This window comes from Physella acuta, unplaced genomic scaffold (genome assembly GCF_028476545.2).
Source record: "Physella acuta isolate Inbredline_101_S28 unplaced genomic scaffold, ASM2847654v3 ptg000345l, whole genome shotgun sequence".
NCBI lineage: Eukaryota > Metazoa > Mollusca > Gastropoda > Physidae > Physella > Physella acuta.
Window position 1 is genome coordinate 623,960 of NW_026731864.1, and position 15,076 is coordinate 639,035.

Sequence of the window (15,076 nt, forward strand, 5' to 3'; positions counted from 1 at the left end):
GTTAAAGCCGGACTGTCGTCCAGGTCAATAAAAACAACCAATAACTGGTCAAGTGGTCAACAACCGATAAACTAATCATCTGGTCAACTACTGGTCAGTTGGTCAACTGGTCAACAAATGTATAACACCATTAATAAAACAATAGCTCAAGTGATCAATTTGTCAACAACTGGATAAGAAATGGAAAAACAAGACCCTCCTCCTCCTCCATGATAACCGTTAATAAAACAATGTAAAACAACATCTGACCAACAAGTGGTCAGTTGGTCAACTGGTCAATATATCGATCAATTGATCAAAACAATAACCTCCTCCTCCTCTATGATAATCGTTAATAAGACAATGTAAAACAACATCTGGTCAACAAGTGGTCAAGTGGTCAACATACCGATCAAAACAATAACCTACTAGTCAAAATAATCAACAGTTGTTTAATGAACAATCAACAACGGGCTAAGAAATCAATAGTTGGTCAAAAAACAGGGACACAAATCAACAGGTGGTCGAGAATCAATCAATAACGGGTTAAATAATCAACAGGTGGTCAAGAATCAATCAATAACGGTCAAAATATGCAACAGGTGGGCAAAAATCAATCAATAACGGTCAAAATAATCAATCACTCCTCCTCCTCCGCCTCCTCCTCCTCCTCCTCCTCCCCCTCGCCTCCTCCTCCTCTTTCGGCCCAAAGGGGACCTACTATACTACTCACAACTAGAACAAGTACAAATCTTTTAGACACCCTACAGTTTAGTAACGCTGGGGACTAGCTGATGGCTAATTAATCCCATACAATTTATATTAACCCTTAGCTTAAGATTGGACGCGCTTGACCGATAGTGACCTCTTCCGGTTGTCATCCAAAGGCCTAGAGCTAGAGTTGCTTCCCTGTCGCTATCTCAGACAAAAATGTATAAAAGGGAAGTCATCCAGTGACCAAACACCGCCATCACAACCAGCAAGACTGCTAGACACATCTATTCTACACAGTAGTCAAACCTAAACTTTCGTGAGTAAAGGGTTTAACATATAAAACATTTCAGCATACAAATAATAGACTGTAGCCTAACCAGATGCACATCGCTAATATAATATTTTCAAATTTAAATATCTTTTAACGAATTATTACTTTGTAGAGGTGTTTTAAATCGGTTAAAATTTCGGTATTTGATCTGACATTCATACATTTATTTTCCCGTTCGTGCCCAAGACACATAGTGCAGATGATGTAGAGTTAATCTGTTTCAATTACCTTGGTACAAGAAGTGTGGTCAGCACTATGCCCAGCAGCTGTGGTTTTCCTAAAGTGAGTCAGGTACCCATCAGAATTTGGTGGACTCGGGGAAGTCCTACAGAATCAAACCCGTGGTTCGAACTCGAGATTATCGGGTTAGCACTCGTAAGCACTGCCATTCGACCAGGCCGTCCCGAATAACTGTGACATTAATATTTTTTAAATTCTTTTATTATGTTGGATAAATAATAAGCTGCGCAATGAAATGTATCAATTAAAATTCTAAATGATTACAAATAAAACATAAATGTTGACATGCATGTGAGATAAAATTCTAATTTTTGTGAATATTTTCCAGACCATGAACAAAATCGTATTCGCCGTTCTCGCCCTCGCCGTTCTTGCCATGAACGCCCAAGCCAGCTTCTATGGAGGTCTTGGTGGTCTTGGTGGACTTGGTGGACTTGGATACGGAGGTCTTGGATTCGGTGGACTCGGTGGATTCGGCGGTGGATTCGGTGGTATTGGTGGATTCGGTGGAATCGGCGGTGGATTCGGCGGCATTGGTGGATTCGGCGGTATTGGTGGATTCGGCGGTCTTGGTGGATTCGGCGGTCTCGGTGGATTAGGTGGAATTGGAGGATTCGGTGGAATCGGTGGCGGTCTTGGATTCGGTGGACTTGGTGGAATCGGAATGATCGGTAAGTCTACACAATATGCTTGATTTGTTCTTTATTCATATTTTAATTTGACTTCACAACTAATTGTTTTTTAATTAAATTTAAACGTTATTTGACAGCGAACTGCTAAATTTAAAAAAATAGAAGTTAAATAGTCGTATTCTTGAGCTACTACAATTTAAATAACGTTCTATCACTTTAGAATATTTACTATAAATTTGTTTATTGATTATACGTTTAAAAAAATTCTAATTTGTTTTCTTTAAAGTTGGAAATATGAAAAGCAAGTGATAACATAATTAAATATCAACTACATTCTATTTAAAATAACCCTATTTATAAACGAACATCCTATTTACATATGTATGAATTTATTATTCTCTACAGGTAAAGGACTTTACTACTAAATGTTTTTGTTTTGTTCATGGAGATAATGTACAGTTTATATGATTAAACAACCAGAAACGTTATAATTGTGTTGTACTTCTATTTTTAAATAGATGACTGAAAAGTTGTATTGATGTAATGTCTAAAGGTTATAGTGGAGTAAAAAAGTGAATTGATATTCTTCAGACAAAAGTGTGTAAAACAGTATGTCGCTAAACAAGCACCCAATTAGTCACGTATGTAAAACTTGTCTGTAAAACAGAAGTAAAATCTTCTATCAGTCACATAGCCAGCGGGGAGCTTTACAAAACGATGTAATTCATCTGCAAGATTAGCCGTCGTCCATAACGATGTCACATTTTTAGGGTTAAGGGGGGGGGGGGTGGAGTTTTGTGACGATGTGGGACGAGGGGTCGGGGCTCAGAAAGTTTCACAAGATACTTTTACATTTTAAAAAAATAATTCAAAGACTTACTGTAATAAAAATTAATGTTGAACAAGCTTAGAAAATATTTTAGAAAGAGATCGATGTTTAAAAACAAAATGTAAATCGCGAAATGACAGCCAAGTTCAGCTTCAAATACTAGTTTTTAAAAAGCAAAAATGTCGTCCCACTTTGTGAATCTCTCACGTCCCATATACCCACAACATAACGGTCCAACCACCTTAAAAAAATCTTAGAAACGCCACTGTTGTTTTTTTTTAAGTCGTTGGACGGAATAGACAAATTAATTTGTGTAGTAAACAACGTTTTTCTAGCCTGTTTTACAATATTCCGTATGTTAGTTTTTTTGTTGATTGTGCAACACTTGAAATAACTGTATTATTTTACGGAGAGTCGCATTAAGCGAATATTTTCACGTTGAGATTTGGGAGTCACTAAAAATATTTTTGCCTCTTTATCCGCAATTTTAAAAAAAAAAGCTTATTTTACTTATCTTCTTTTTTGCCGACCAACGTTTTTGGACACACCCATTTTAAGAGACCTATTTTTTTAAACACATTATTTTTTTATCGACCTAGTTTTCTTAATAAACATATTTTAACGATATTTTTTTTAACTGACAATTTTTTTCATTACCATTTTATCCATCTACCTTTTTCTTTACTTTTTTTAACACCAGCATTTTACCACAAACTTTTCCATTAGTATCCAACTACATCTGGTCTTTATATCGAAACTTACCTTTACTCAATTAAGTCTCACTCAAGATTCGAACCCATGCCTGCTAGATGTACACGCTGTGTACTATGGTTGTACTCAAAGTTTTATGTATCTTGAAAACAAATATTAAAAAATACATTTTCTCATTAAAATTAATATTTATTTCTTATAAGAAACAATACAATTTATTTACATATATTTTTTTTAATTTTTGGTTTTGTTTAATATATATTGTCAAGGGAGAACACTTGGTAAAAAAATATCACAAAGACCACCAAGGGTTGTAAACCCTGACTTCTGACTGGACAAGAAAGCAGAAAAAAATGGGTCATTAAATTAATCCATAAACATATCTCACCTAACGTAGGTGGGATTCATATGACTTTTTTTTTCAACACGCTGGCTTGATGAGGAAATTGAGTGGTATTCTCTCCGGCTTGTAGATATAGCCATGTTGCCTGTCTGTAGCCATTACTATCTGTCAGCAGCAATTTAGATATGCCTTAAGCTATTCTCCTCTCTATGTGTCACCTATAGCTTGCTGTAGTTACTCTAATCTGTTTGAAATGAGTCGTTTATATTAACTAGCATAAAATATTAACTCAGCCCTCTCTTGGTGGCCAAATTAGACATTTTTATTTCTTTCTAAGTGGTGAAGCAGCACGCATATAGAGACGCCGTCTGGACATCTTTGGACGGTGTTGATACTGGCAGACATGTTGTTACTGGCAGGGATGTTGTTACTGGCAGGGATGTTGGTACTGGCAGGGATGTTGGTACTGGCAGGGATGTTGTTACTGGCAGACATGTTGGTACTGGCAGGGATGTTGATACTGGCAGGGATGTTGGTACTGGCAAGGATGTTGATACTGGCAGGGATGTTGATACTGGCAGGGATGTTTGTACTGGCAGGGATGTTGGTACTGGCAGGGATGTTGATACTGGCAGACATGTTGGTACTGGCAGGGATGTTGATACTGGCAGGGATGTTTGTACTGGCAGGGATGTTGGTACTGGCAGGGATGTTGATACTGGCAGACATGTTGGTACTGGCAGGGATGTTGATACTGGCAGGGATGTTTGTACTGGCAGGGATGTTGGTACTGGCAAGGATGTTGATACTGGCAGGGATGTTGATACTGGCAGGGATGTTTGTACTGGCAGGGATGTTGATACTGGCAGGGATGTTTGTACTGGCAGGGATGTTGGTACTGGCAAGGATGTTGATACTGGCAGGGATGTTGATACTGGCAGGGATGTTTGTACTGGCAGGGATGTTGGTACTGGCAGGGATGTTGATACTGGCAGACATGTTGATACTGGCAGGGATGTTGATACTGGCAGGGATGTTGATACTGGCAGGGATGTTGATACGGGCAGGGATGTTGATATTGGCAGGGATGTTGTTACTGGCAGGGATGTTGATACTGGCAGGGATGTTGGTACTGGCAGGGATGTTGATACAGATGTTGTTACTGGCAGGGATGTTGATACGGGCAGACATGTTGTTACTGGCAGGGATGTTGATATTGGCAGGGATGTTGGTACTGGCAGACATGTTGGTACTGGCAGGGATGTTGATACTGGCAGGGATGTTGATATTGGCAGGGATGTTGGTACTGGCAGGGATGTTGATACTGGCAGGGATGTTGGTACTGGCAGGGATGTTGATACAGATGTTGTTACTGGCAGGGATGTTGATACGGGCAGACATGTTGTTACTGGCAGGGATGTTGATATTGGCAGGGATGTTGGTACTGGCAGACATGTTGGTACTGGCAGGGATGTTGATACTGGCAGGGATGTTGATATTGGCAGGGATGTTGGTACTGGCAGGGATGTTGATACTGGCAGGGATGTTGTTACTGGCAGACATGTTGGTACTGGCAGACATGTTGGTACTGGCAGACATGTTGGTACTGGCAGACATGTTGGTACTGGCAGACATGTTGGTACTGGCAGACATGTTGGTACTGGCAGACATGTTGGTACTGGCAGGGATGTTGGTACTGGCAGGGATGTTGGTACTGGCAGGGATGTTGGTACTGGCAGGGATGTTGGTACTGGCAGGGATGTTGGTACTGGCAGGGATGTAGATACAGATGTTGATACTGGCAAAGGAGAACACTTGGTAAATAACATCATAATGACCACCAGGAGTTGTAAACCCTGACTGCTGACTAGACATGAAAGCAGAAAAAATGGGTCTTAAATTTTGATACAAGCGTTGATCCTGGCAGAGATGTTGATACAGGTGTTGATACTGGCAGGGATGTTGATACTGGCAAGGATGTTGATACAGGTGTTAATACTGGCAAGGATGTTGATACAAGTACCGCCTTGTATCAAAAGAGAAAAAAAGTAAATGAATGAAAAAACGATTCTACAAGTTTTAAACGTTAGAATTATATTTTAATTTAATATTTTAATTCACCATCATTTAATAGATATAACAAAAAAGCATCAATTTTCCTTCTGTTAGATGTTAGCTTGCATAGGTTTCTTTCAGACATTTATGCTGGGTGGGGGGTGCACTTAAAATTTTAAATACATGTATTATGTATATAAATTATATATTTTCTGTTTAGTCCAGGGGGACTGCCCCTCCCACCCCTCCCCCTAGAAAATACGTTTGAAAGAAACTCTGATAGAATGTAAAGAAAATAAAAGATAACATGAAGGCTGGTACTGGTAGAGATTTGTTATCTAAAAACGTTCTGAAGTTCTCTTGATGCAACTGGGTCGGTCAAGACATCCCAGCGACTTTAGGACGGCAGACACAGTCTATTACGGTTAGAATCACATCATCACTGCCCTTCACACCTGCTGGGGTATGGGACGCCATCCAAGGATCTCCAGAGTCCTCTGTCCTGTGCCATTTTCTCCAATTGAAACCATCTTTGTGGTCTGAGAAAATAATGCCAATGTTTACTTCAAGCCAAATAATTTTGCATTTTCCATCAGTTATAAAATAGACCGATTTAGTCAATCAAACTAAGCCAAATATTGAAGTAAAGTATTTATTTTAATTTACGTATATTACTTTAAAAAAATCTTTTGGTATCATTAATTAGTTTACGATTATAGATAAATAAATATGTGGTACATTAATCGGCAAATCATACAAGTGTCAAAGTTATTCACTCATAATAATAAATGTTGGCATGTTTGTATGGAGCGGGATAGCAAAGACGATTAGATGTTAGCTAGTTCTATTTCATCTGATAGGTGTGGGTTCGAGTCTTAAGTTGGCTCTCAAGGTAGACAATATAGATTAAATCGATCAATTTACAATTATTGAAAAGTTTAAGATAATTGGGTAGGGTAAATTGAGTGGTGTTAATGAAATAGATTGGTAAAATGATGGTCTTTAAAAAGTGGTGTAAGGGCGGTGGTAGTGGTGGTAGTGGTGGTAGTGGTGGTAGTGGTGGTAGTGGTGTAAGGGTGGTAGTAGTGGTGGTAGTGGTGTCAGGGTGGTGGTAGTGGTGTAAGGGTGGTGGTAGTGGTGTAAGGGCGGCGGTAGTGGTGTAAGGGCGGCGGTAGTGGTGGTAGTGGTGTAAGGGCGACGGTAGTGGTGGTAGTGGTGTAAGGGAGGCGGTAGTAGTGGTAGTGGTGTAAGGGAGGCGGTAGTAGTGGTGTAAGGGCGTCGGTAGTAGTGGTGGTAGTGGTGTAAGGGCGTCGGTAGTAGTGGTGGTAGTGGTGTAAGGGCGTCGGTAGTGGTGGTAGTGGTGGTAATGGTGTAAGGGCGTCGGAAGTGGTGGTAGTGGTGGTAGTGGTGTAAGGGCGTCGGTAGTGGTGGTAGTGGTGTAAGGGTGGTGGTAGTGGTAGTGGTGTAAGGGCGTCGGTAGTGGTGGTAGTGGTGTAAGGGCGCGGTAGTGGTGGTAGTGATGTAAGGGCGGTGTAGTAGTGGTGGTAGTGGTGTAAGGGCGTCGGTAGTGGTGGTAGTGGTGTAAGGGCGCGGTAGTGGTGGTAGTGATGTAAGGGCGACGGCGGTAGTGGTGGTAGTGGTGTAAGGGCATCGGTAGTTGTGGTGGTGGTAGTGGTGTAAGGGCGCGGCAGTGGTGGTAGTGATGTAAGGGCGGCGGTAGTGGCGTTAGTGATGTAAGGGCGGCGGCAGTGGCGTTAGTGATGTAAGGGCGGCGGTAGTGGCGGTAGTGGTGTAAGGGCGGCGGTAGTGATGTAAGGGCGGCGGCAGTGGCGTTAGTGATGTAAGGGCGGCGGTAGTGGCGGTAGTGTTGTAAGGGCGGCGGCAGTGTCGTTAGTGATGTAAGGGCGGCGGCAGTGGCGTTAGTGATGTAAGGGCGGCGGCAGTGGCGTTAGTGATGTAAGGGCGGCGGCAGTGGCGTTAGTGATGTAAGGGCGGCGGTAGTGGTGTATCTTTGAGTTTCTAAATTAAATTATTTAACGTTATAATAACGAAATCTCGTGAATTTTAAAAATCTAGTGAAAAATATTTTATACCTAGCCTGTACATGAATCACCTTCGTCTACCGTCTACCTCATTACGTATTACTACAGACAATACAAACATTAAACAGGTTAACAGTTACAAATGCCTATGATTGATTATAGATCACAACCTCACTTGACCCGGTCATATCCATCTTCTAAAAATGTCCCTATTTAAAGACAACTTTTCAATTAGCAGGGATAAAGAACTTTCTGGACTTATAGGCTGGTTTTTTATGAAGCTTTTATTCAATCTAGGTTGGATTATGCTTCTGTAGTGTGGAGCGGCAGCTTTATAACTAAGCAGCGTCCTCTACTATCACTACAAAAAGGGCTATAAAACTGGTTAATGGCTTGTCTAGTAGCCTTGATTCTTTTATTACAACTAATATACTTCCATTAAATAAAAAGATTATATAAAGCAATTTTTTTTATATAAAATATTCCACGAAACAGCCCCCTCTTACTTATCAGACCTATTTTCTTTTAACACAAAATTAAATTTCGTCTTAATTTACCGATCCTATATACAACTTTTCCCCAAGAACATAGCTTCGCCTACTCTGGTTCTAATTTTTGGAACAATCTTCCTAACAAAATAAAACTATCTAGATCTGAAAATATATTCAAATCTAAATTAAAACAACAATTATTTAATGACTTCTCTGACTCATTGAAACATTTCTCATTCATCTATTATAATCTTATATTTATCTCATCTTGTATTATAACCATGTAATATTATTTCTTTATTCCACATTTTTAGTGCTATGTTACTGCTATGTCGTTACTATGCTATTGCTTTTTTAAATGCTGTTATTAAATTGTTGTTTTATTTGTTTATTTTAAAACGGCCAATGTGAAAAAAGGCCTCCGTGCCTACTATTGTTACCGTAATTGAATAAATGAATAAATAAATAATAATTCTATGCATAGCTTTTTTAAAAATTCAAATAGCACTAAAAATAACCCTGGAAAACCCGGAAATGAAAAAAACAAGCTGTCTATTACGTCGGTGCGAACAGTTCAAGTAAAAGCGCAAACAACATGAAAAGCTTTTTTGGTTATCTTCGTGATAGCTGGTAACTACGCTTTTTAAATGTTTGAATTGTATCTTTTCTTTTTTTTTTTACAGAATAGATGTTGATTTTTTCTAAGTCAATTTTGATTCTACAAGAAATATTCTATTGCAATGTTCCGTGAAAATCGATTTCATATTCTCTGTGTGCTGTGGATACCCGATTATTGTTGTGAAATTGACGGGGGAAAAACGTGTTTTCGTCAAGTTCCATCTAGATTCTAAGTCTAGATGTAGATCTAGATTTAAACTATTCCGTGATAAAGTAAGACAGAGTTTGTTATAATTTCAACTTATGCTGGACGGTGAGGGGTAAGTCCATAACTTTCGTATTTCAAATGTTTCTAAATTTTAGTTTCTGCTAGATCTAGATCTAGATATCTAGACGTTGAAGGTAAGTCCATCAATCTAAGTTTTTATTTTTATGTCAATATTATTTCAAATGTACCTAGATCTAGATTTAAATATAGGTCTACATTTCAATTTCTTATGTCAATATTATTTCAAATGTACCTAGATCTAGATCTAAATATAGGTCTACATTTCAATTTCTTATGCCAATATTATTTCAAATGTATCTAGATCTAGAATCTAGATCTAAATATAGGTCTACATTTCAATTTCTTATGCCAATATTATTTCAAATGTACCTAGATCTAGATTTAAATATAAGTCTACATTTCAATTTCTTATGTCAATATTATTTCAAATGTACCTAGATTCTCTAGATCTAGATTTAAATATAGAATCTAGGTCTACATTTCAATTTCTTATGTCAAAATTATTTCAAATGTAAATATATTTAAGTTTACATTTCGATTTTTATATTACTATAATTAAAAATGTATAGACTATAGATCTAGAAACTAAGTCTACAATTCAAACTTTATGTTAATATTATTTCAAATGTATGTAAATCTAAGCGTACATTTAAATTTTTAAGTTAATACTATTTCAAACTTGTGTGCATACGATTTCTGCTAATATTCTTTCAAATGTGTAGAAATCTTAGTCTACATTTCAATTTCTGCTAGACAACGATAGGGTTAGTTAGTCCATCTAAGGTCTTACTAGTCTTTATGTTTTTATTATTTCAAATGTATTTAAATCTATATTTCAATTTCTGCTGGCGGTAAAGGCCATCTAAGTTTATATGTTCATGTAATTTCAAATGCACTGTATTGACACAATTAATCAAAAGACAAAGGTTTAATAGACTTACAAATAATTTAAGTCCGGGTTTTGTGTTAACCTCGGATGTTAGTATCATTGGCTTGGCTACTATTGGTCATATTCAAATATGGTTTTATTGTGTGATTGTTTTTAAAACTATGTGGTATTGGTCAGGTGTGAATAACAGTGTCCAAATTCGCTAGTTAGCTAATGGCATTGTACTTTTATAACTGTTAATTTCGTCTTGTTGGTTGTTGGTCCTTGAGCCTAGATCTAGCTGTAATAGATTTAGCTTTAATCTGGGCTCGGCTACAGTTTGTTACTTAAGTCGTTTGGTTTTCACTTTGTCTGCTGAGAGTGGCTCTAATTTGGTTAGGCTCTTGCATTTGACCCGGGTACTAATGTAGGTAGTTCCAGAGAAAAAAAACACCTTACGCTATAAACTGAATCTTAGATGGTTTCGCTCATGTTGAGTGTTATGAAGTGAAGTCATGAAGGTGTTCTAGATACTGATTCAGCTTTTTATGGCCCCGCGTTTTGTTGGGGTAAATTTATTTCACGCAAAAAGTCCGTCCTTTTCAGGGCGAATGCTGTCTGCTGGGGGTCTTAGTCTTGCTCCTCAACTAGATTTGTCTGTTGATGGTCGCAGTTAGCACTAGAAAAATTTCCCAGATTTGCTACTTCTGGCTCGCTGGCTGAGTGTTGTGTTGTTTTGATTATTCAACTGTTGTTGTTGGCCACGGGTTTATCGAAAGTTAACAAGTCAGTTTAGCACAAATGTTAGCCGGTTGTTACATTAGTCATGCAAGGTTGAAAGTTGTCTTAAGCATGGCTTGACTATAAATGGTCTCATTTGGGCTCGACTATAAATGGTCTCATTTGGGCTCGACTATAAATGGTCTCATTTGGGCTCGACTATAAATGGTCTCATTTGGGCTCGACTATAAATGGTCTCATTTGGAATCGACTATAAATGGTCTCATTTGGGTTCGACTATAAATGGTCTCATTTGGGTTCGACTATAAATGGTCTCATTTGGGATCGACTATAAATGGTCTCATTTGGGTTCGACTATAAATGGTCTCATTTGGGTTCGACTATAAATGGTCTCATTTGGGATCGACTATAAATGGTCTTATTTGGGCTCGACTATAAATGGTCTCATTTGGGCACGACTATAAATGGTCTCATTTGGGCTCGACTATAAATGGTCTCATTTGGGCTCGACTATAAATGGTCTCATTTGGGCTCGACTATAAATGGTCTCATTTGGGCTCGACTATAAATGGTCTCATTTGGGCAAAACTATAAATGGCCTTATTTGGCCTTGACTATAAATGGTCTTATTTGGCCTTGACTATAAATGGTCTTATTTGAGAGAAAACGTTTCGAAATGCACATTACACCTTTCTGCTTTTCACTAATAGGCCTATTGCCTGACGGTGGCTTTTCTCTTTGTCGGCTCAAAGTTGACGTTAGCTTCAATAAGCTGGTGGTGGTCCCGATTTTAATTGCTGGCGATTTAATCAAAGCTTTAAAGCCCAGGATGTTTTTTTTTTCTGGTGGTCAACAAAAATTATGCACACAGATTTCGTTACTCAATGTACTGTAACTTCCATTGTAAGCCCAAATTCTATCAACGCAAAGCCTTAGTCTTATTGTGTAGTTCTAAAGACTAATTCGTGAAAACTCTATGCTTGTTGACTTAGTAATGCTCAGCTGAAATTTGTCTTGAGCAAGACATTGCTGTCGCACTTTCCAGAGAAATACTCTGTTAAGCATACTTTATATACTAAAAACGACTACTTTAAAATGTAAGACAGTTAGTGTTAGCTTTGCTTGGCTGAAAGTGGTCTTAAGCTTGACTAGACTATTCGTCTTTTTTAAAGTTTTTATTCCATGCCTGTTCTAAACGCTGACAAAAGTGTTCCCTTAACGTCGAAAACTTTATGCTTGTTGACTTAGTAATGCTCGGCTGAAAGTGGTCTTGAGCAAGTTCCAGAGTTTTTCTCTGTTGGGATTACTTTATGAACTAAAAACAAGTACTTTAAAATGAAAGACAGTTAGTCTTAGTCTTGCTCGGCTGAAAGTGGTCTTGAGCTTGACTAGACTAGTCGTCGATTCAAAAGTTATTCCCGTGAAGTTACTAAACGCACACAAAAACGTCCTTTTGAGGGCGAAAACTCTATGCTTATTGACTTGGTAATGCTCGGCTGAATGTGGTCTAGAGCATGACTTTGCTGTCGAAGGTTCCAGAGAAATACTCTGTTGGGCATTCTTTATATACTGAAAACGACTACTTTAAAATAAATGACAGTTAGTGTTAGTTTTGCTCGGCTGAAAGTGGTCTTGAGCTTGACTAGACAAATCTTTTTTTTAAAGGTTTATTCCCGTGACTGTTCTAAACGCTGACAAAAGTGTTCTCTTGAGGGCGAAAACTCTATGCTTGTTGACCTAGTAATGCTCGGCTGAAAGTGGTCTTGAGCATTACTTATCTCGCAAGTTCCAGAGTTTTACTCTGTTGGGATTACTTTATGTACTAAAAACAATACTTTTGAATGAAAGACAGTTATGCTTAGTCTTGCTAGGCTGAAAGTGGTCTTGAGCTTGACTAGACTAGTCGTCGATTCAAAAGTTATTCCCGTGAAGGTACTAAACGCACACAAAAAAGTCCTTTTGAGGGCGAAAACTCTATGCTTATTGACTTGGTAATGCTCGGTTGAAAGTGGTCTAGAGCATGACTTTGCTGTCGAACTTTCCAGATTTTTACTTTGTTGGGATTACTTTATGTACTAAAAACAATACTTTTGAATGAAAGACAGTTATGCTTAGTCTTGCTCGGCTGAAAGTGGTCTTGAGCTTGACTAGACTAATTGTCTTATTTTAAAGGTTTATTCCCGTGACTGTTCTAAACGCTGACAAAAGTGTTCTCTTGAGGGCGAAAACTCTATGCTTGTTGACTTAGTAATGCTCGGCTGAAAGTGGTCTTGAGCATTAATTATCTCGCAAGTTCCAGAGTTTTACTCTGTTGGGATTACTTTATGTACTAAAAACAATACTTTTAAATGAAAGACAGTTAGTCTTAGTCTTGCTAGGCTGAAAGTGGTCTTGAGCTTGACTAGACTAGTCGTCGATTCAAAAGTTATTCCCGTGAAGGTACTAAACGCACACAAAAACGTCCTTTTGAGGGCGAAAACTCTATGCTTATTGACTTGGTAATGCTCGGCTGAATGTGGTCTAGAGCATGACTTTGCTGTCGAAGGTTCCAGAGAATACTCTGTTGGGCATTCTTTATATACTGAAAACGACTACTTTAAAATAAATGACAGTTAGTGTTAGTTTTGCTCGGCTGAAAGTGGTCTTAAGCTTGACTAGACTAATCGTTTTTTTAAAGGTTTATTCCCGAGACTGTTCTAAACGCTGACAAAAGTGTTCTCTTGAGGGCGAAAACTCTATGCTTGTTGACCTAGTAATGCTCGGCTGAAAGTGGTCTTAAGCATTACTTATCTCGCAAGTTCCAGAGTTTTACTCTGTTGGGATTACTTTATGTACTAAAAACAATACTTTTGAATGAAAGACAGTTATGCTTAGTCTTGCTCGGCTGAAAGTGGTCTTGAGCTTGACTAGACTAATTGTCTTTTTTTAAAGGTTTATTCCCGTGACTGTTCTAAACGCTGACAAAAGTGTTCTATTGAGGGCGAAAACTCTATGCTTGTTGACCTAGTAATGCTCGGCTGAAAGTGGTCTTGTCTTCCTTTAACCTCGAAAACTCTATGCTTATTGACTTGGTAATGCTCGGCTGAATGTGGTCTAGAGCATGACTTTGCTGTCGAAGGTTCCAGAGAAATACTCTGTTGGGCATTCTTTATATACTGAAAACGACTACTTTAAAATAAATGACAGTTAGTGTTAGTTTTGCTCGGCTGAAAGTGGTCTTGAGCTTGACTAGACTAATCGTTTTTTTTAAAGGTTTATTCCCGAGACTGTTCTAAACGCTGATAAAAGTGTTCTCTTGAGGGCGAAAACTCTATGCTTGTTGACCTAGTAATGCTCGGCTGAAAGTGGTCTTGAGCATTACTTATCTCGCAAGTTCCAGAGTTTTACTCTGTTGGGATTACTTTATGTACTAAAAACAATACTTTTGAATGAAAGACAGTTATACTTAGTCTTGCTCGGCTGAAAGTGGTCTTGAGCTTGACTAGACTAATTGTCTTTTTTTAAAGGTTTATTCCCGTGACTGTTCTAAACGCTGACAAAAATGTTCTATTGAGGGCGAAAACTCTATGCTTGTTGACCTAGTAATGCTCGGCTGAAAGTGGTCTTGAGCATTACTTATCTCGCAAGTTCCAGAGTTTTACTCTGTTGGGATTACTTAATGTACTAAAAACAATACTTTTGAATGAAAGACAGTTATGCTTAGTCTTGCTCGGCTGAAAGTGGTCTTGAGCTTGACTAGACTAGTCGTCGATTCAAAAGTTATTCCCGTGAAGGTACTAAACGCACACAAAAACGTCCTTTTGAGGGCGAAAACTCTATGCTTATTGACTTGGTAATGCTCGGTTGAAAGTGGTCTAGAGCATGACTTTGCTGTCGCACTTTCCAGATTTTTACTCTGTTGGGATTACTTTATGTACTAAAAACAATACTTTTAAATGAAAGACAGTTATGCTTAGTCTTGCTCGGCTGAAAGTGGTCTTGAGCTTGACTAGACTAATCGTCTCTTTTTAAAGGTTTATTCCCGTGACTGTTCTAAACGTTGACAAATGTGTTCTCTTGAGGGCGAAAACTCTATGCGTGTTGACCTAGTAATGCTCGGCTGAAAGTGGTCTTGTCTTCCTTTAACCTCGAAAACTCTATGCTTATTGACTTGGTAATGCTCGGCTGAATGTGGTCTAGAGCATGACTTTGCT

General features: G+C 38.4%; 3 protein-coding genes across 4 annotated transcripts in view; 2 read left to right on the forward strand and 1 right to left on the reverse strand.

Moving 5' to 3' along the window:
• The first annotated feature begins 874 nt into the window (after positions 1–874).
• LOC131941111 (acanthoscurrin-1) lies at positions 875–2,368 on the forward strand. Its single transcript, XM_059300117.1, has 3 exons — positions 875–1,009; positions 1,593–1,935; positions 2,302–2,368. The coding sequence occupies exons 2-3, from the start codon at positions 1,596–1,598 to the stop codon at positions 2,319–2,321; spliced, it is 360 nt and encodes a 119-aa protein (XP_059156100.1). The 5' UTR covers positions 875–1,009; positions 1,593–1,595; the 3' UTR covers positions 2,322–2,368.
• A 1,723-nt stretch (positions 2,369–4,091) lies between these two features.
• Positions 4,092–5,654, reverse strand: LOC131941095 (protein PRRC2C-like). Its single transcript, XM_059300092.1, has one exon. The coding sequence runs from the start codon at positions 5,652–5,654 to the stop codon at positions 4,092–4,094; it is 1,563 nt and encodes a 520-aa protein (XP_059156075.1).
• A 3,317-nt stretch (positions 5,655–8,971) lies between these two features.
• LOC131941104 (glutathione S-transferase omega-1) overlaps positions 8,972–15,076 on the forward strand; it is a 42,123-nt gene continuing 36,018 nt past the window's right edge. The window contains exon 1 of one of the 2 annotated variants that reach the window (XM_059300109.1): positions 8,972–8,997. The gene's annotated coding sequence lies outside the window, so the exon portion shown is untranslated. Of the gene's footprint in view, positions 8,998–9,042; positions 9,306–15,076 lie in introns of those variants that run through there. The other variant, XM_059300107.1, reaches the window with a different exon arrangement.

Coding starts and splice junctions, on each gene's coding strand:
- LOC131941111 (XM_059300117.1), top strand. CDS start 1,596: ATGAACAAAATCGTATTCGCCGTTCTCGCCCTCGCCGTTCTTGCCATG. Junction 1,936..2,301: donor TGGTGGAATCGGAATGATCG/GTAAGTCTACAC, acceptor TATTCTCTACAG/GTAAAGGACTTTACTACTAA.
- LOC131941095 (XM_059300092.1), bottom strand. CDS start 5,654: ATGTCTAGTCAGCAGTCAGGGTTTACAACTCCTGGTGGTCATTATGAT.